The 21,254-nt window shown below is 43.0% G+C and overlaps 1 protein-coding gene across 1 annotated transcript in view; it reads left to right on the forward strand.

Annotated features, from left to right (window-relative positions):
• The window catches only part of LOC138598128 (A disintegrin and metalloproteinase with thrombospondin motifs 2-like), a 117,309-nt gene that overhangs the window by 54,321 nt on the left and 41,734 nt on the right, over window positions 1-21,254 (forward strand). Inside the window, exon 4 of the mRNA XM_069669829.1 lies at window positions 61-238. Within this exon, the coding sequence (XP_069525930.1) occupies window positions 61-238 (178 nt within the window). The remainder of the gene's footprint in view (window positions 1-60; window positions 239-21,254) is intronic.

Genomic DNA, 21,254 nt, shown 5'->3' on the forward strand with positions numbered 1-21,254 from the left:
TGTCTGAGTTCACCTACGCACAACCATGTCAACCAATTAATTTTCCACCCTCTCTTTCAGGCTGGTATGATCAGGATGGAGCAGGAGGAGTTTTTTATCGAGCCAGTGGAGAGGGGCGATGGAGTGATAGAGGAGGAGGAGGTGGAGGGCGGAGGAGGAAGGACGCACATCGTCTATCGCTCCTCAGCCGTAAAGAAAGCGCCCATCAGCGGCGCGGCGGCAGACTACCACTCCAGAGGTCAGTCTGTGGCTCCCACTTCACTTTTATACACCCTTCAATGGATGCTTGTGATGCACACTTCAGCACTGAACTCTGTTTAACTCCATCTTGTCCAGTTTTACATGAAATAAGCACATTATGCAGTTATTTCATGACACAGACTGAATGCTAAACCCCTAATCATGTACTCTGAATTTAAAACCAACAGCTGTATGGATCGTTACACCTCTCTGCTGTACATCCTGACACGCTGCACATCTTCTATACTCCCCGGAAATAATCCTTTTCTTCCCTCATACACACCTAGTTATATAATCACATCAAACCATTGTATGCAAAGACAGTGAGCCCCAGCGTGAGCATACCCTGCTGTCAAAAAGATCACACCTACACGCACCCGAACGCATCCTCCTGTCACTGCACTAATTTCCCGGCGATAAAGGAGTGACATATGGAGACACACTTGTTCGGCTGGTGAGGTAGCGCACTCTGTGTCTATAACAGAATTATACGCTGCCTTGGCTGAGTTAACAATTAACAGCTGGCACTCGAGTCGTTGGTTCCTCGTCGTGTCTGCCTCCATTTTCCACTTTACAGATGAAATAAATGAAGTGAAACAACAAGCAGGGCGTTTTTCTAGAAGAAGTACAACACTTACAGTGAGATGGAGCGCGGCAGCTCGAGGGTTAGAGGGAAAGGAGAGAAATATGTATTCAAATAGGCTTTAATACTCAAGGTCTGAACCCGATCACACGGGCGGAATAATGTTTTCATATTTCATTTGCTTTATCTTGTGTTACTCTCCAATCTTATTCCTTTACAGTGAAATGAAAGAAAGAAACTCTGTCCTTTAAAGCGGTAAAAAGAGGTTGTTGAACTTGCTTCAAGGAGTAGTCCTTGAATCCATTTAATCCGATGAATTCAACAGAATTTTTATTTTATCTTTCTGCGAAATAAATGGAGGTTTGGATCAATCGGGTATCAAACTTTCTTCTATTTATTATGTAATATAACTCAAATGGATTTAATTGTACAATTCTCAGTCTTATGTGCTACACTTTTAACTCTGCGCAGTTAGATGTGCATGTACAAAAGGATAAAAACATGTGTTTCCATCTTTATTAATCTTATGTCTCGGTGGAGCATTTAAAGATATAATCTCAAAGATTTTCATGTAAATAAATGTCTGTTAAATCACAATCTATCGCCGAATGGCCCACTGATGAAAGCCTTTGCATTTGCGTAATTCGTGGTAAAAATCCCAAGCGGCGCCCAGTTAGTGACGCGTCTTCCATCACTCGAGGGTAGGCGGAGCTAAGCGGCTGCTTTTCCGGTCTCTGCAAGTGTTGCGAGTAAACAGTAATCTACTATGGCTGAACAAACAAAGAAAAGATGGATGACTACAGATACAACTTCAACAATAAGTGCATTATAAATTTAAAAAAGTATAAAATAGGATATTTATTGTCAGTTGTACTATCAGGGGTTAAACACTTGACTTAGCTGGAAAAAATATAACTTCAATGCATGCCTCCAGCTGGTGTCAGTAGAAGTGGCTCCCCGATCACTGTGATTGATCTGACGCCTACAAGTCAATCAATCGTGACCCCGACCAGTGCGAGAGTCTGCACCTCAGCTAATCACCAAAGCAGAGATATTCTCACAAGATACCGAGTCTGCCATGTTGTACAGGAGCGAGTCGAGGCGCTTCATAACGAGTGTATCGCAATAGATGTGATCTGTGTCTTCCTATTCTGAGACACGAGGATGTCTAATAATATACAGAGAGAGAGAGTTTCCATAGGAACACCCAGCGAGGACAGACTGCATTAGAGTAACACAGATCTGCTCCCACTGTTACTGATACCTGGCAGAACATCCGCACACACACAAACGAGCACGGGCGTACACACACATGAAAACACCTGAAGTCGCACACACACACACACACACACACAGGATGTAACCACACGCGGCTTACACAACTCCCTTGATCATACATTTACGCTTGTGAACACACAAACACGGCGCGTGCACACACACACACACACACACACACAACACGTCTCACTGCTCCTTGTTGCCTTTGAATCTCTCTTTCTAATGAAGAGTGGGGTGCAGATCAATAGCGTAGGATAGAACAGGCCACAGTGTGTGTTTGTGCGTGTGTGTGTGTGTGTGTGTGTGTCTGTGTGTGGCGTGGGCATGAGTTCTGTGGTCGTCTGGCTTTGAGTGCTGGGATTTTTCAAGGCTGAGCAGACAGACAGACAGACGGAAAGACAGACAGACAGACAGACCAGCAGGCATGTGCTGCTCCCAGTGGCATTTGATGTGGATCTCTCTCTCTTCGTTTCTCTTGTCTTTCTCCTTTTTATCTCAGCTATTCTCGACCACAACATTATGTAAACAAAGGTTCACCTTCCAGTTGTTACATCACATCGCTGTAATATCACAGACACATAACAGAGTATAGATCCTGCTGCTTTTACACCCTTTTTCCCAACATCCTCCTCTCTTTTCGTCCTTTGTATCTTCTTTCTCAGACTATTGCTCCCCCTTGTAGATCAATCAGGCACATTAGCGTTTTAATTAATAATCAATCAATCATTTCTGGAGATTCATTGTTAATTCACAGCCAGTTATTGAATGCGGGGCTCATTTCCTGGCTAAAGACAGAGGAAAGGAAGTTATATTTAGCCAGGTAATAGAGGAGCTCAAGAAGGAGCGAAAGAGACATGAAGAAGGAGCAAGATTGATCGGTTTCTTACACCATAAGCCGAGGAGGTGTGAATCAATGTCCTAAGTGGCGAGAGCAAGCTTTATTTTTAATGTGGCACATTCGTCAATTAATCGCTGCAGCGATAGAAAACGAAGGATTGCCATTCATTTTTAGCAGGGCGGACAGAGCTCCATCCGTCAATCTGTCTTTACTCCGCCACCTTACAGTTTAATCTCATCTCCTTCTTTTATCAGGGTTCTGATCAATGTCCTTCTGTTGTGTTAATTTCATTTTACTTAAAACTCCCACTCTGTTTTTTCTGGCTGTAGTTTCACTAACTTGATTTTGCCCCAAAGAATATTGTATGTTGCTTTAAGGTGCCAAATTTTGAACAAATGTCCATTTGAACTGAAGGGTTGAATTTTGTAGCTTTTCAGCAGCATCGTTTCCTCTCATGGCTTTAACTTTGTGTTCGACTAGACTCAGCTTAAAGTAAACTGAACAGGAAATTGTTTTCTGTTTTTTTCTCAATAAACTCACAAAACTGCAACTTGAGCGGTTGGCAAAGGCACACAACCGCGGGCCGTTAATTGTAGTTTCTTTTTTTGTTGTTGTTGTTTTCTGAGGTGAGGGTGGGGTTTAGTATATTGCCTTGCAGAAGTGGACTGTCTGTGTGGGTGTGCTGCTTTAAGTGGATGTTTACAAGCATATGTATGCGTGCCAGTGCAGCTTTGTGTCCAGGGTACTGAGACATGCCCAAACAGATGGACTACCAGAGGGTTTTTTCCCATAATCCCCTTCATCTAGTCTGCTACCTGGACTTAACTCCTCCATTGATATTACGCACTAAAAACAACACTTCTAAGTTGTAAGACACTGTCTTACTGTTTAGCACTACAGAACAAACATCCATTCACTCATTCACCTTGTTAACATGGCGGCCATTTTCCTTTAGCATCACGCTCAGAGGGGGGAAGTTAAAGTGCTTTTATAATGTCTACTGCTGTGTTGCAAGGTAAATGTGGTGAATCTGAAGTAAATTACTGCTTTCAGAGTGATAAGAAACTAAAAACAATGGATGTTTAAAATTCAGTGGGGCATATTTTGAGTTAAAACAACGAATTTGATGACTCATAAGCTACAGTTAGACATCAGCTAACGTTAGCATCAACCACTTCCAAGCTAACATGACTGATAGAAACACTATACAAAGGAAGAGGCATAACATCCTAGCTGACATTGCTGTTAGCTACGTTTGCTAACGAGGTAGGATATGCTATCAAATTAGCTTGCCAAAAACTAGATAATAGGAAAAGCTTGAATTCTCATTTGGCTGTATAGTTAGCACGGAATTTAGTTCTTTCCTCTCGCATCATGTGACACTGTCTTACTGTGGTGTTAGCTAAGAAGTAGTTGCATGCTAACGTAAGCTGTTGTTGGATTGTGTTAAAGAGTCGTCAAATATGTTTTTTTTAACTTGAAATATGAGCCAATGTTCCTCCAGATTTTCACTGTCTGTTGCATTTTTAGTTGGTGATCAATTAGAAAGGGATTAAATAATTATAATTTGTCCATTTCAGTATGTTTATAGGACTTGCAACCTGGAACACAGCGCTAGGCTATGACTGAACAGTGTTTGAGCTTCCCACCCCTAGAGTAAATGGCCGCCCAGTGAATATGGTCAGTTAGCTATGCCACTTATCCGTGAATAACTTACCAGTCAACCACAGAACAAACATATTGTCATGATAACGTGTGTACACAGCAGGTTATAAGATTGTGTTAAAAAACTGTCGTCCTTTGCAGCTGACATGTTTTCATCGACATTTCAGAGATTGGTATTGTTCTCAGGGCAGAAAGGCTCCCTGCAGCCTCTGGGGCAAAGCAGCTGCAATTAGCTGGTGGACTGACACTAGGAGGAGACGGGACCCGATGCGTCTGCACAAAGCCAGTATTTGTTTCAGCCCTCAGGTGCTGCTGTCCCTGTATGTTCTGTGCTTTACTGTTTCGTGCTTTTATGGTTCTGGGCTGATGCGAACTGTTGTTAAGTCAGTGTTGTTCTCTTGTTGGTGTATGCCACGTAGCACAGCACCGACACAGTGACGCGTCAGCTGGGGCCTTAGCTGAGAGGAAGTTGAAGCGGGTCAGACAGAGGCCAGTGGTGCTAGTCACCATAGCTTAATGTCTGCCTCGCACATCCAGAAAATGAAGGGGGCTCCCTCGGGAATCCACTCTCTTTCTATCTCTCTCACACTTTACTCCCCCCTCCTTGCCCCCCCACCCTGGCTCTGGCTCGGTCTCTGCTGGTGTGACACAAGGATAGTCTTAGTGCAAGGCTTTTTAAGAGGAGACTCGTGACTAAGCACTTAGAGATGTGAGCGCATACACACACAGGGTGGAAATGGCCTGAACTCATCGTCAGTGTGTAACAGGGTTTCCCAGCAGACACTTTGCAGTACAGCCTGTGTCTTCCCAAAAAGCCACCTGAAACCCCCTGACAGGTGACAAAGTCATTATGAGGCCTATTTATAGAAATGTGCCAAGAACATTGAGAACGATAAAGTTACAACAGTAAAATTAGTCCTAAAAGTGTCAGTTGCAACATCCATTACAGTTTAAACACCTTTAACATCCCAGTTCAACTTTGACCTACTGTACTTGCAGTAGTTATTGCACAGTATTTGCACTAAGGTGACCACTTTTTTTTTTTTTAAATAAACACATTTTCTTTAATGGGATACATTACATGTGCATTCTCAGGTTACTACAAACACTTTTGATCTCATTTCTGTCAGTTTAATGCTCTTTTCATTTCCCCTACCTGTCCAAGTTCCCTGAAGCAGCGTACTCCCATTTGAGCGCAGTTTTCTTGTTCACCCTAAAGCAAAACTGGCTGCCTAAGCTCTAGTATGAATAAAGTCAGGAGCCGCCTGACCTGGGCATCTTAAGCCTGCTGTTTTAAGCTCCTAAAGTAGTAGTTTGAGAGGAGAATTCCTTGCTGTATATAGCTCATGTAAACAATGTCATTTGCCAAGGCCTGTCTGAGGCTGAGCATTTTTAGCACGGAAAACAACTGCTTTGCGGCAAATTTGAGGAATTTGGAAACATAAACTTTAATGACCTTTATAGTGAGGATAAATATGGGGCTGTAAGGCTCAGGGTAGCAGTCCAAAATATAAGTATACCCTATCCAGGAAAAGAAGGTGTCCAGTGGAAAAGATTCAGCAGAGACGTACACACGATTCACTTTGTGAAACTTTTTGTTGCACTAATTCTGATTTTCTCATTGTTTTACCAAAAATACAAGAGTTTGATTAATTGTCAGTGCCAGAAGTCTAACAATACATTGATCTTCTATCCAATCAAACCAGCTATAACAGGTTACATGTCTCAATCTGCTGGTTGTTCAGTTCTTGCCACATTCAAGCAGCAGCTGTCGCTGATTTAAGGTCAGCAGAGCAGCAACACTACACTTCATTTCACAGCTTTCATTATGTACAAAACACGTGTTTTATGTATGTAATAATGTGAAATGCTATAAAATAATATGGGTGTTTTATTGGGCTGCAGGGAACCACTTTGGATTAGCTGTTTACATTAAACCTGCATAAGCACACGCACATGCAGCCAAGCAGAAACACACACACACAAAAACTCTCACATGTGTGCTCTGTTCAGACACAAACATGCCACACACACACACACACACACACACTCACACACTCACACACATACACTCACAGTTACAGTTTACATGTGTGAATGAGTGCTGGCCCAGGTGTGCCTCTGGGAGGAAATTACAGTGTTAGGAGGGGAAGTATTCCAGCAGCCAGCTGCTTCCTCTCTCTGGCCACTGGCTCGATCCCTGGAGAGCACGACTGGTTTACCACACTCAATGCCTGTGTGTGTGTGTGTGTGTGTGTGTGTGTGTGTGTGTGTGTGTGTGCGTGTGTGTGTGTGTGTGTGTGTGTGTGTGTGCACGGTCATGCATTCCTGAATGTCCATGTGCAGGTTTCACTTCTCGTCTGTTTCACTCATGAATGACTGACAGCATCTGTGTCCACCTGTGTGTGTGTGTGTGTGTGTGTGTGTGTGTGTGTGTGTGTGTGTGTGTGTATTGTCCATGTGCCGACACTGCGTCCCTCTGTGTGTGTTCTCCCTCTGGCTCGTCTGACTCCTCACCTGCCCGTGAGCTCCCAGCAGGCCCTCCATTGAGCCATCATTCAGTGTGCCACAGCGCTGCCTTTAAACAGAGCAGGACTCTGGGGATAATAGCAGGGCGCGGCCGACCTCTGCTCCAGTCTGCAGCCACTTCTGCTGCACTGACCCACACACAGTCTCTGTGAGTGTCTGTGTGTGTATTTGTGCTGGTTTCAATCTGTCTGTGAGACAAAGAGAGAGTGAGCGAGCAGAGAGTGAGGTGCAAAGGAAAAGCAGCCTTGCAGGCATGAAGGGGTGTAGTGTTATTACAGACTTAATGACTGAGAAAGCAACTGTATAATCATGGTGATCACAGTGTTTAGGAGAGATTATCACCTTACCGAGCTGATGTTTTTCTCATATTTACGTACCAGACTCTTGATGTTGCAATCCAGCTGTAAAGCTGAGTGTTTGTCCCTGTATATTATGTTGATGACAAACAGTGATGATCCTGTTTGACTTCAGGTTCAGCGAAAATAAAGAGCGTCTGTTCAGGACAACCTCAAGAAGTCGCACGACGATTACCTGAGTGGAAAATGCTCTTTGAGAACTCATTTCTTCTGTATGTCAGTGTTGATGCTGGAAGTAGTCAGCAAAGCAGTGGTAGCTTTAATGGTATGCTGCAAGGTGGAAAGTATAGGGTGTGGAGGTCAGGTGGGTGGGCATGAAAGTCTGTCTAATCGCAGCCCTATACTTTATACCTACCGTCTAACCTACAGTTTTGTATCCTTTTTTTGTCCTACCTTAAGTGTGATCTTTCTGTAACAGAAGGGTTTTACTGCCTAAACTTGTCATAAAGAATCCTTCCATAACCACATCAACTTAAAATAAAGAACATAAGGAATATTAAAACATGCTAACAATGACTCTTCGCCCTTCAGTTTTCAGTAAGATTCGGGTGTAATGTAGACATAAAGTATGAGATTAGTGTGTTCACATTATGAATGTGGTGTGATGACTTATTCAGGCATTATAATTAGATCACATGGCTGTCTAGACTAAGTCATTTGACTCCTTTACAAAGAGAGGAAATGTGTATTTTTAATGTTGGAGGAAAAAAAAACAAATGTCTTGCCTAATTATCTCAGTTTAAATGTATTTTATTGACCCCATGGCAAAGAAAACCGCTTAGCATGTAATTATAGTAAGGATAACCATCATCATTATCAAGTAGTCCTTTCCCATTTAACAATTTATGAGCAATTTATGTTGGCATGCAGTCGCTACATAATGAATGTGCAAGAATAATACGGTATAATACACCGTCTCACGGGATCTACTTTTTCATGTGTGCAGGCCAAACTCCAGGCTCACTCGCAGCAGCAGGTACATCTGTGTGACTACAATTACGTGCGACAGAGCTCCCTGGAGGTGGCCACTGTTCTGTGTTAGCATCAGTTATGTAAGCAGCCAACCTCAGGGACAGAAGCTCATGGAGGATGAGATGGCGTGTGACTTCCTTCCTCCCACTACTGTCACAGTGCTGCAAACACACTCTGTACACATGCACACGCTAACTCGCACACACTGTGTTAAATCCGGCACTCCTCGGAGAAGTGTGGGAGCTAATGTCGTCGCTGAATTAGCTTCCTTGATGTGCACGCTTGAACAGGAAACTCTGACATTGTTTTCTAATGTTGAAGCGGCTACACAGCCGTAGAGACCAAACACATGTCTTCGGTTATTTAGCCGAGTACGGCTCCTCTCAGGGCTACATGGGCGATTTCCTGTCGCTTTAGTTGCACGTGCAGCAAAGTTGCACCCTCATCTTTATATACACACAGAGTTTAGTGACTTCCAGCACCGCTTCACCCGACACCCACCCAGAAATGAAGTCTAATCAGGCAGAATAAAAAGACACCTTTGTGGACTCATACGGCTGAGATTTAATGTTATGTGCAGCCGCTCAGTAAAACACCATGTAGGTTAATGCAGTAATGTGCGTGTAAAGAGGATGTAATAGTATTGCAGATGATTCAGAGGTTAATGGAGCCTCTCATGTGAACGAGCCTTTCATCGCTCTGGAGACCCAAATACATTCACCGCTCTTACAGCAGTTTCCTCACTCTGTGTGTCTGTTTGATGTGTGCGCCGTGGTTTTCAACTTCAGTGAGGAGTAAAGATGGTCCTCAAGTGCAACATTATTAGAAGCATGTTGGAGTTCGGTTTGTATCTGCGGTGATATCTCTATTGTTATGATAAATGTATATTCTGTGAACTATTCTCCCAAAGCTAGAAACCTGAGCGACTGAGAAATGTCTTACTGAACGATTACAACTCGAGGTCCACTTGCTCGTCTGTAAAAAGGTTCAAGGTAAAAACAAGAAGTCCTATAACTCCTCATAATGGCAACTAAGCAAACACCATCAGCTGATGAAGATCATCTAGTCCAAGTGAAAGCACCAGAAAAAAATACTAAATGGGTTTAGACTCTGGATTGTCTGTCAAACTACGTCACTGTCTGTCAGCTATCTTTAAGGTGAATAATGACCTTTGATTCTCAACATCATAAATATGTTTACATTAAAGTTACAATCTCGAAGATCTCAGTTTCGTTCTCTTTGGCGGCACCTATGGCGATAAACGGTTATTGCGCGAGCACACTTCCCAGATATCCAGACAGTGTTGCATGTGTGACGTCCACAGTTGGCTCCGGTTGTAACTCTTGATTCTCCTCGCTGACGGTCGCTTTCCTTTTCAGACTGTTTGCCTTCATCTGAGTGTCGAGTTTGTTTCTTTTTCTTTGGATTTTCACTTATTTCTGAAGTTGTATCTGTAGTCATCGATCTTTTCTTTGTTTGTTCAGTCATAGTAGATTACTGTTTACTCGCAACACTTGAGTGCTTAGCTCCGCCTACCCTCTCTGGCAGACCAACCACTGCTGGGTGATGGAAAACACGTCACTAACTGGGCTTGTGACACCCAGTCCATGATAAATCTATATATTGCAATTGTAAAGGCTTTCATCAGTGGGCCATAGGCTCAATCACCATTGTGTTACCTCATTTGGCGATCAATAAATTACTTGACAGAGATTTTCCTGAATGAAAATCTTCGAGATTATTTTGAAGTTTTCCTTCAAAACAAGCTTTTCTGAAAGTGGTGTCAATCTTTTATATTGTTCTTGACCTTTATTTATTAAACTAAGAAATACAGGTTAGAATGATATATTCAACTGAAGAGTAAAACAGGTAGCTTTTTGCTGTAAGTGAAGAAGAAACTTCTCTCAGACAACTTACTTCTACTTTCAGTAAAGTGTAAGAGTAACCTTTAAGAGCAGCTCTCCAGTGATCACATGATTTGCTTCATTAATCACATAGTCGAGGATTTGCTCCAAATCTGCCATATTTAAACAAAAACTTTGCTCCATGTTAATCTGAGTTTATGATTTAGAATTTATATTTTTACTGTTGTGAAACTTTCCTTCCGGCTTCCTCCCTCCAAAAAATGTTACTGTCGGTGTCAATGTGTAAGTGATGTGTCTTTCTATGAGTTAGCCCTGGGATTGACTGGCGACCTGTCCAGGCGTGACCCCGCCTCTCGCCCAATGACGTATATAAAAGCATCAACATTGTATAAAAGTGGAGAATTTATAACTTGTATTAACTGTTCATTAAAACAAGGGGAACTTTATACTTTTATATTACACATAAATATATATTTATATATAATTTTTGATCTTATACACAAGTCAACCTCCTCTGTCCCCAGCTGGAGATTTATTCTTTAATCTTCTCAATCAAAGACAGTATGTTGATATTTGTTTACACAATAGCATCAATGCTCAGACGTCCATGTGAGAATGAGAGTGTCAAAGAGAAGCGCTCGCCTCGTAGCTGCTGTCTGATTAGCAGAGTGATGTGTGGTGGTGGGAGTTTGTTAGGCTGCAGTTCATTTGCAGCTGCACACCCCGGGGAGCTTTAATTGAATAAACCAGTGCTCTGCGCTTCTTCATTCAACAATGGCTTTAATGGTTAGCCATGAGCATCGAGAACACACACACTGTCTTGTAAAAACAGGTAGGACAGGTGAGAGGTGGATGTTATTTTCTGTATGAAGAATAACCGTTGGATCTCTCTCCATGAAAGAAAGGAGCGAGGAAGAAGGAACACTTATCATTTCCATCTCCCTGTGTCGTCAGTTCTCTGCTCCCTCTGAGACGCTTGATACGTCTGGTAGCATTAGTTTGATGTGTTCAGATTTAGCTCAAATAAAAGTGCAGACTGGCTGTAGAGAACAGAGGAGGGAGGGAGAGAGAGGGGGAGGAGAAAACAAGGCCCACTTAGAGCTTAGCAGGAGCTGAAAATACACATTTGTCATTCTGTTTACTGCACCCGATGAACCGGTGTGACTGTCCAATCCAGATGGGTCGTGTTGTTGCGGCTGTCTGTACACTGTTGATCCCTGACCTTTAATGGTGTGTGCTAGTGTGGAGCAATTATGGTAACACAGTGGTGCTAGGACTGCAGGCTGGGTTATTAGTCTTCATTTTTCAGAGCTACAATAATCTAATGATACTTTTTAATTGTGTTTTCCTCCTCCTGCAGGCTGCGTTCGCACCCTGCGTGCGCGGCTGCGGCAGCAGGATTTACTCACTCATGAGTGGAGGAAACTCATGTAGCACAATACTTCTCCTTTCATCTATAATTGGATATCAGAATTAATTGGAACTTAACAGAATGGATCGCAATTTCATTTACATCCATATATTTTATTGGAGCAAATTAAGGCTGATATTACTGCTAAATTAAGAATCACACATTGTATGCAGTACACACAAATACAAGTATTCTCATGCAGAAGCAGGAGAGCACCCCTCGGCTCTTAAGGATCAAAGAAGGTTACAGAAGTTCTCACCAGCATTATGTGAGACTGCAAACATTTAAGATTGGACTCACAGACTTTATAAATAATGGACGTGGCCACCTTGACGTCATTCATAGGTTACTCGACTGTGTTAATGAAGCTGAAATATGGACGCCGCCATGTTGGTTTTCTGGAGCCTGAAGTGACCAAATTTGGACGAGAGGGTGGAGCTAGAGAGGAGCGAGGGGTTGAAAAATGCTAAGTTATCAAAGCTAAACAGTCTGTTTGTCTGTCCGTGGCTGATCCATGAGCTTGTGAATGAGCTAGCTTACTTTCATATTTCCCACAGAGGAGATTCTGTTTGTGACAGTGACTGACTGCAGGTGTTCATTTATCAGACTAAAGAAGTAGCGGACTCGCTGCTTCCTCGCCCAGTGAGAGATGGGTTGGTGAACGACTTAAAATAACCGATCTTCTCATCACTACGGCCCGCTGTAATCTCTCCGGGGAAAAGCCAACAACTTCTGACTCCCATTTACTGGCCGACGATTAAATAAATGTTTGATAAACACTGAACAGGCTAACAAGCCAGCTAAAGGGAGCACAGTATACCTGCTACATAGTGCTAAAATATATCAATACAATAACACTAGCGTTTAACTCACCGAAAAGTTGGAGCTTAGACTTCTTACACAGCCAGAAAGTTCCAGAAATCTCACAGAGAGATTATTTCCCCGATTTTTGCATTTAAAAAATCCCCAAAAGGCTCCAGCACACACAGCAAAGTAAAGTTCAGTGTCTGTGTTGATGTCTAGCAGACAGCCAGCAGGATCCACCTGTCACTCAAGTGACCACGCCCCTGTAACTTACGGCTAATTTAAACAGGTGATTTATAACAAAACCGTTTTTTTTACCAGGCTGTAAACATGTTTATTTCTGCTGTAAAAATTGACATTTTCCCATCTGCTGTAATGTTATTTTTTGTTTTCTGGAGCCTCAAGTGGACACTCGAGGAACTGCAGTATTTTTCAACTTGGTTTTTCGCTTGGTTGAACTTTATGTATCCAGCACTTTTCAAAATAAAATGACCAATTAATTATTGAAATAATAAAAAAACATTTACTGTAATATCAAACAATGATTTAAGATAATAATCATGATAACATTTCAGAGGAGATGGGACACATCTGTAACCCTAAAATTAGACACCATGCGTGCGTGCCTGCGTGTGCTTCTGCAGCTCTCTCTTCTGTTTATTTTTACCCACTGATACAAATCTCCTCCCAATTCAAATGTTTTCCGCTGCTTATTTGTTTTGCTTAATATGCTTTGGATGAAACATAATTGCTGTTTCGGATTACATGAAATTTCTTCTAATCAGTGCGACTGGGTGGAGGGTTTTTCAAAGTAAAGGTCTTTGATGTTAAAATGTACTAAAATGTGATTTAGTGACACAATCAGGGATCTTTTCTTTTCTTTTTGAAACCATGTTCTCTCCCTGACATTAAACACGTGTTTTTAATTTCTCTACCCTAACCATGAACATATTAATCATAACAAGAATGCAGAGTTCAGGCTCATCTGCAGAGGCCTTAAGGTGCATTTTCAGGACAAACACGTGCAGATATATTCAGAATTAACTTTCCAATCTAAATGTTTCCTTATTATGTTGCTTAAAAAGCACGATCTCTCCTGCGCAAATGATGCAAACATTTCTATTAGGGAACACTGCTGATAATCCGTCATTACAACCCGATAAAAAGCTTCATAAATCAGATCAGAGTCGCTTTGATGTGTTAGTTTGACTGAGCTGAAGCAGCCAGACAGGAGAGATGATCAGTTTCAGAGTATTTACTTTGTTCCGCTGAGTGCTGATCTGTATCTGAGGCCTGTGTAACAGATATAATTGAGTCACTGGTTGGACTGTGGAAGCCCTTTGCTTTTATGTAATGTGTCCTCTGCAGCTGTGGTCACAAGCACGCTGGGACAATTACTGCCATGCTGGCATGACTTCACTGCCGTGCTCTTTGCGTGTGTGTGCGTGTGTTGTCACAGAGCAGCTTATCTGTGAACTCTACCTCTCCTGCCATATGTGTCGTCCTGTAGCGATGAGAGGGAGATAGATCATCCTCCACAGCAGATGTGCTGACACAAGAGAAAAGTTAGTTCACTTCTCTGGCAGATTTCCCACGTTCCCCCTGTGATCCTGCTTTCTCCAGACTTCCTACCACCGCTCCAAACTCTGGGAGATTTCTGAAAAGATTCCCAGTCAAGCTGACAAACCCCAGTGTTCTGGCTTCTGTCATCTATGTGTGTGTGTGTGTGTGTGTGAGTGCGTGTGTGTTCTGCTTACCCTGCTCATAGTCAGTCATTACAGTCATTTCTATGGATGGGGGAGGTGGCAGGGCGGAAGTGACTTTGCCTTTTTAATTTAGGGGACAAATTGCCGAGGAGCGTCTTGGTTTATGCGCAAATGCACGTGATCGAGTAAACAATTACAATTACAGACTTGGATCAAAAGTTAGTGCAAAGATTCAACTGTGAGGGGCGTGGGTTTAGCTCAGCCTGTAGAGCAGGTGCCCCGTATACAGAGGCTACAGGCCCTGATGCAGCGGCCGCAGGCTCGACTTCCACCCTCGGCCCTTAGCTGCATGTCATCCCCTCTCTCTGTTCTCCCCATAGTTCATGTCTCTCTTCAGCTGTCCTATCTATCCATCCATCCATCCATCCATTATCTATACCGCTTATCTTCTTCAGGGTCGCAGGGGGGCTGGAGCCCATCCCAGCTGTCATTGGGAGAAAGGCGGGGTACACCCTGACTACAGATACAACTTCAAAAATAAGTGAAAATCCAAAGAAAAAGAAACAAATCTGACAGATGAAGGCAAACAGTCTAAAAAGGAAAGCAACCATCAGCGAGGAAAATCAAGAGTTACAACCGGAGCCAACAGTGGACGTCTGGTTAAATTGGGAAGTGTCCTCCTGCAATTACCATATATTGCCATTAGGGGGTGCCAAAGAGAACAAAACTGAGATTGTCGGTTTGACAATACGTGCTATATTTTGAAGCATGTCATATGTGGCAGGCATCAAACAAAGCAACACACCCTCTTCTGGTGAGACAGGAAGTTGCTAAACAAAACACTGGATTTGGAGCCCCTTCTCGTTGCTGTGAGGAACTTTCTGTTTGAGTTGATTTTGGCGCCCCTGTGGACAAAGCTGCACCTCTTATCTGTTTGTTGATTTTGTCCTGTACATGAGTAAGTGGTGTTTTTTAACAAATAATCTCATCCTGCTTTCTTAACAGTCATATGTATCACTCACTTTAAATGTTTACCCTGGAAAATGTAAACAATGGCAGCGTGCAGTTGATCACTGCAGCAGTTTTAAGCATATAGAAATAATCGATCTCGTCGCTGATGGTCTGGTTTGCTTTTGTAGGTCATAAAGAGGAATCAGAATTAATTTCAGTCTGTTTCATAACCAGTGAAAAACTCCTCACAGGAGCTTTAATGTAAACAGAACATTATAGAACGTAATTACACTTAAATATATGACCTAAAAAGTATTAAAAACAAGTTTGATTGCATGAAAATCTTCTGCCTTACAACTTTAAATTACTCTTTAATCTCTCGCTCCTTCCCCATTCTTCTGCCCTGCATCCCTCCCAGCCGCCCTGCTGTAATGACTTTGAGCCTGGTTTGAGATCACAGCGTGTCTGACTATGCAAAGAATGACTCACACAAAGTGGAACACAGGCCAAGTTCAGTTCTGGCTCCTGTTCTTCCATATTTCCTCCCACTTTGTCTCTCTTGTTATTATCACCAGAGCGTAGTAGATGTTGTTGACTTTATCATAGCTTCCACTTGTAGGTTGAATTTCAACACTTTAGTTTATGAATGTTAAGCGTGATAAACATAAATACCTGTGATGTTTGCGGTGCTTGTGGAATGCGTCCTGCAGTGTAACCGCGTCTTACACATGCTGTTTGTTGTGTTTGGAGTAGAGGCAGCAACAGTCAGCACATATTTCAAAGGTTTCTCTTATTAGGGAGATAAACAAGATGGAAAGAGGAAAGTGGGAAGCAAATGAGCAGAGGACATAAAGAAGAACATACAGGAGAGACGAGGAGAGGCTGTAGTTCATCTGTACTTTAGCTGCTGGTTTGTTAAAGCTATTAAAAAGACAGACAAAATATTGTTAACAATTAGAGTCATCTGAAAATGACTGCAGGGGACACCGTTAAATGTTTCACCAACAGAGCTGTCATTGAGGCCTTTTAGAGAAGGGAAAGAAGGGGCTGTTTTGTGATTTCAATGAACGAAAAAGCAGCCACACTGTCACAACCTCTCTGTGCGGGTTATTTTTACTCTGAAAGCAGATAAACACAGCAATTACTAATGTTTAGCTGAGCTGCTAAATCACCAAGCCGGCGAAATCCTGCTAATTAAGTCCGGAGAGGTAAGAAAAGAAGGAATAATTCTGCTGAGATATGGGAGCACATCATTTTCCAGTTATAATCTGCTTTAATCCCAGTTCTGATGGGTTTGTGGCTTTAATTCTTCTCATCTATTGACACACCCACACGATCTAAAAATGAGGAGATCCCTCTGTACATCTCGCCGTGTGTTTGTGCGATGCTCTTTGAAACCAGCAGGCGTATTTGTTTCCTGAGGCAAAGTGTATCCGGAGCACACGAAAAACACACACAGACGCAGACACGGTGGTGGTGGTGTCTTCCTGTGGTACGCATGTCGCTCTCTCTGTCTGGGTAGTCAGGGCTGAGATTGCCAATAAATAGTGGCCGGTGGCCTTCAGCATCGCCAGCGGGGAGAGATTTGTGTCCTCGTGTCTGATTGGTCCACGCCTGAGGAAGAGAACAAACCATCTCGTTAATCAGGGAACACTGTGGGGACGCAGCGTGTGTGTGTGTTTCTGTGCCACTCACGCTCGGCTGTGGTGGCACGTTGTCAAAATACTGTGTGTGTGTGTGTGTGTGTGACACAGAGAAAGTGAGTGTTGTGTGTGTGCAATATTATGTCAGGCGATTGAGACGGCAGCAGTGCAGAGCTGCTGAGCTGATGGCTGACAGATGACTGGGTGTTAAAGGCCGCAGGAGCAGCCATGACTCACACATGTGTGTGCGTACACACTCATAGCTGCAGAAGCTGTCACATTACCGTCCTACCTGTGCTTACATTCCTCCTAGAACCAATTTTCACCTTTAGGGCTGCCAAATATAGTGTACTGCCCTGTCAGGCCTGAGCACCATCACTCTGTCGTCTATTAGGGACCTGAAATAATGTGCTAAATCCTCACCACACTCTCAGTAATAAGGAGCACAGACAATATATCCAGATGGTTAACTTTTTTAAGCTGTTTAATTACTCTGTGCTCCCCTCAGGGTTGAAACTCATAACAACTGTGTTTGCTTTCTCGGCGCTGTGTTCCTAACTGTGTCAAACTGCCAGGTTTATGTTCTCACACTGCACAGCAAATGTTGGTTTTACTTTTGATCAGGAGCAACAAAACCCAGCTCAACAAGAGCTCTGTGTTTGTAACGTATGAATCAACATATAGAGGACGATATCGATTTGAAATGAGTAAGCACTGGATCAGGGGATTTACAGTATATATCAGTAAGCTGATTTCTTTCCCCTTCACTTTATCTCATATTAGCTCACACGAGGAAGAGAAGGAGGATTTATGGTACATGTAAATGCTTCTGAAAGAGAAGGTGTCTGAGGAGCTTTTGTACTGTCAGAAAATATTCAATCCTCTGTGCCTTTCCAGTAAGCGGGCGCGACTGTAATTCCTTAAAATAGAACCCAAAAGTGAATGTTCCCATGGTGCATCTGTCATCATACCTTTGTCTTTGTAACCAGGAACCTGAGCATAACAGCTGGTTTCTCACACTCTCACTCTTTGCCAAAACCTCTGCCATCACAGCAGGAAACGATTATATCTGACTGTGTAATGACGGTAAAAAAGACATCCTGTACAGTAATGTTAAAAAGTGCTCCGTGTATTCAGCTTTAGACGCTTTCAGTCTCATCATGCACAGCAGAAAGGAGGTTAAAATGGATACAGCAGATCCTGAGCTGTCAGCTTTTATTATTCCACACATTCATCTTCCTTGTTAAAACCTGGTGCCTCCATTACCCACAATTCAACTCAACAATTGACAACCCAGTCTCAAATGTGTGTGTGCGATGCTAGTAGCAGCTAATGTAGCTTCTAGCCTTAAAGGAGCAATTCACCCCTGGAAAAAGCCACTGTCAGTCAAAGCTGGTGTTCTCTGTAATCGATAGAAGCAATAATATTTGAAATTGGCGCCATAGCTGTGGAGGAAGTCGTACAAACAGCTCGTGGTTTCACCCATTCTACATTCCTATCAGCGAGAGACGCTGGAGTAAAATACGACCGTTTCACTGCAGGCAACGACTCAGAGGTACAGAATCCTTCAGGTCTGCAGTCTACATTTCAAACCTGTCGATTTTGAAAGAGACACGACATGGGAGGCGGGTGTCCTAGATTGAGGAAGTGTAGTTTAGCAAGCTCCCTGGCCTCCACCAGATGATGGGTTTTACGTAGTCTGGCGGAGGTTTTCCAGGGCCCATTGGAGAAGCAGATAGCGTCCTCCAAAGGCACAGAGCGAAATTACATTTTTTTCCTACCATAATGGCATTAGCTCCCCGTAATAGCATGATAGGACTGAGGTTGAAAATCGGCCCTTTAAGCAAATAGGAGGAGCTGGATACAAAATTGTCCTCACCCTCAACTGACACTGACTCAAGTGACATCACTTAAGGCAGACTTTGCACAGCCCCCCCCCGTAGCCGCATGTAAACAGACCTTTTTCTCTTTATAATTCAAATCTCTCATGCTCCCCTTAAAAAATGAGACAGTGATTCGCTTATGTTTCCATTTTCTTCACCCTGAAGTCACCTTGAGAAGAAATACGGCCTGCAAACTATTGCAATAAAATAAGTAGCTGATCATATGTGTAGCTTTTGATGTGCTCAACATTTCAAGAGTGAATAAGGCCTGCATCACTATAAACCACAGAATTAGATGAGTGCACATCAGAGTCTCTGACAGTCTACACTTGATTGCAGAAGATGTCTGTGTGCTCCCTTATTTAGAGCTAGACTTAAAGTTTAATAACTGTACAGTTACAGTGCACTTATAAAGCAGTCTGCTGTTGCTGTTATCACACTGCATCAACCACCGTACCACACAACATCACAGCCAACAACATCAAAGTAATTAATAACTTTATGATGTATTTATGAACTTCTAAATGAGCCACCAAATAAATTGTGTTGAACTTGAATTCTTCTTCACCCTTCTCTCTGTGTCTTTTTATATCATCCCACCCAACCTATTCCTTTCCTCGCATTTCCCTTCCCTTCTTCCAGCTCCATCAGCCGTTCTGTCCTGGAGGTAGCCCCAGGGCTGCCAGGTGTGTGGGTGTGGATGTGTGCTGTGTGTGTGTCTTTGTGCATGTCTGAGTTAGCAACGTGCTCACCTGCAACTTTTACAGCACAAGTGCGCAAGAATCCACATTTCGCTGTAATGTTTTTAAGGTTTGGGTTAGTTATGTCGAAATCCATCCACATCTGAGTTCTGTCTTTGTCCATGAAGCGTCAAGTTTGTGTTTCATTACACTCGTCTCTACTGCTTCATACCACTCCTTTTCTCTCTTAAAGGGCCAGTTCACTGATTTTCAACCTCAGTCCTATCATGCTATTACGGGGAGCTAATGCCATTATGTAATTTCAAATGCAATTTCACTCTGTGCCTTTGGAGGATGCTATCCGCTTCTCCAATGGGTCCTGGAAAACCTCCGCCAGACTACTTAAAACGCGTCATCGGGCGGAGGCCAGGGAGCTCGCTAAACTACACTTCCTCAATCCAGGACGCCCGCCTCCGATGTCATGTCTCGTTCAAAATCATCAGGTTTGAAATGTAGACTGCAGACCTGAAGATTTTGTAGACGATCCACCGGTATATTCTCGTCGTATTTCTGATTCTGTACCGCTCTGAGCCATTGTCTGCAGCGAAACGGTAGTATTTCACTCCAGCGTCTCTCGCTGGGCCGCTCCTTTCAGATGGAGGGGCGCAATGCATGCTGGGTGTTGTAGGAATGTAGAATGGGCGAAACCACGAGCTGTTTGTACAACTTTCTCCATAGGTATGGCGCCAATTTCAAATATTATTGCTTCTATTGATTTCAGAGAACACCAGCTTTGACTGACAGCGGCTTTTTCCAGGGGCGAACTGCTCCTTTAAACTACAGCAGCTTCCCATCCTCAGTGTGTAGCCTTAAATATCAGTTCATGTCTTTTTCACCATTTTCAGAAATAAACTTTGTTTTCAGATAGTTTACCCTCCATCAGGGCCCCTTTAATACATTTAGAAGTATTTGATACTCAAATTCACATCACATCTTGAACACATTATGACATTTCAGAAAAATTTCTAGGGTCATGAGACTATTGTGACCTAAAAACAAAATTAGAGGCCAGAATAGATGAAGAAATCATTCTCGTGAGATCAAGAATGAAGAGTGCACAGCAACCCTCCATCCTAGTGCTAGCTTACATGCAGCTCATCTCTTAATTAACTGTGATAGTAATCCATATGTTTTCCTCTGACTGTCGACAAAACTCCCCTCCTGCATCCTGTGACAACAAAAAAATCTAAAGCAACAATCTCACAGTTCACTATGAAAGTATTTCCCCCATCTGACACACTGAGCAGCCAGCCGGGGTCAGAGTCAGTGAAGGGGAAGGTGATGAGCTGCATTTAAAGAAATTAAATATTAATCATGAGCCAATTAAAATAGAGGCAGCAAGAGTGTCCCAGGAATCCAAAGCAGACGTTAGCACAGCGCTAATAAGATGATTGTGATTGGCCACAGAGAGACAATGCAGGTAACTACAGCCGGGTGGAGGGCCGGGAGGTGAGACGGGTGTGAGTCAGGTGGGCCAAGAGGCAGAGCAGGCTGGTCTGAAACTTTATGTGTGAAAGAAACAGTGATTATCCTTTCTTTTCTTCCTCTCCCTCCTTGTCTCAACTCACTTCAGTGTAATTCATCAGGGAAATTGGAATTCTGTAGGTTCGTTGGCCACATAAGCAAACACACACAAAGCTGGCTACACACACACTAACACAGCACGCAAGAGGGGCAGCTGGTAAACTGTCCGGTCATATGAAGGCAGAATAATTAAGGCGTGGGGATAGTTATACACTACTTCCACAAAAACTACAAAAAAAAGTAGCAAAAAAACTACAAGCACAATG

Source organism: Semicossyphus pulcher, unplaced genomic scaffold (assembly GCF_022749685.1).
Source record: "Semicossyphus pulcher isolate SPU_LCO1_2020_fin unplaced genomic scaffold, fSemPul1.0.p SCAF_2, whole genome shotgun sequence".
NCBI lineage: Eukaryota > Metazoa > Chordata > Actinopteri > Labriformes > Labridae > Semicossyphus > Semicossyphus pulcher.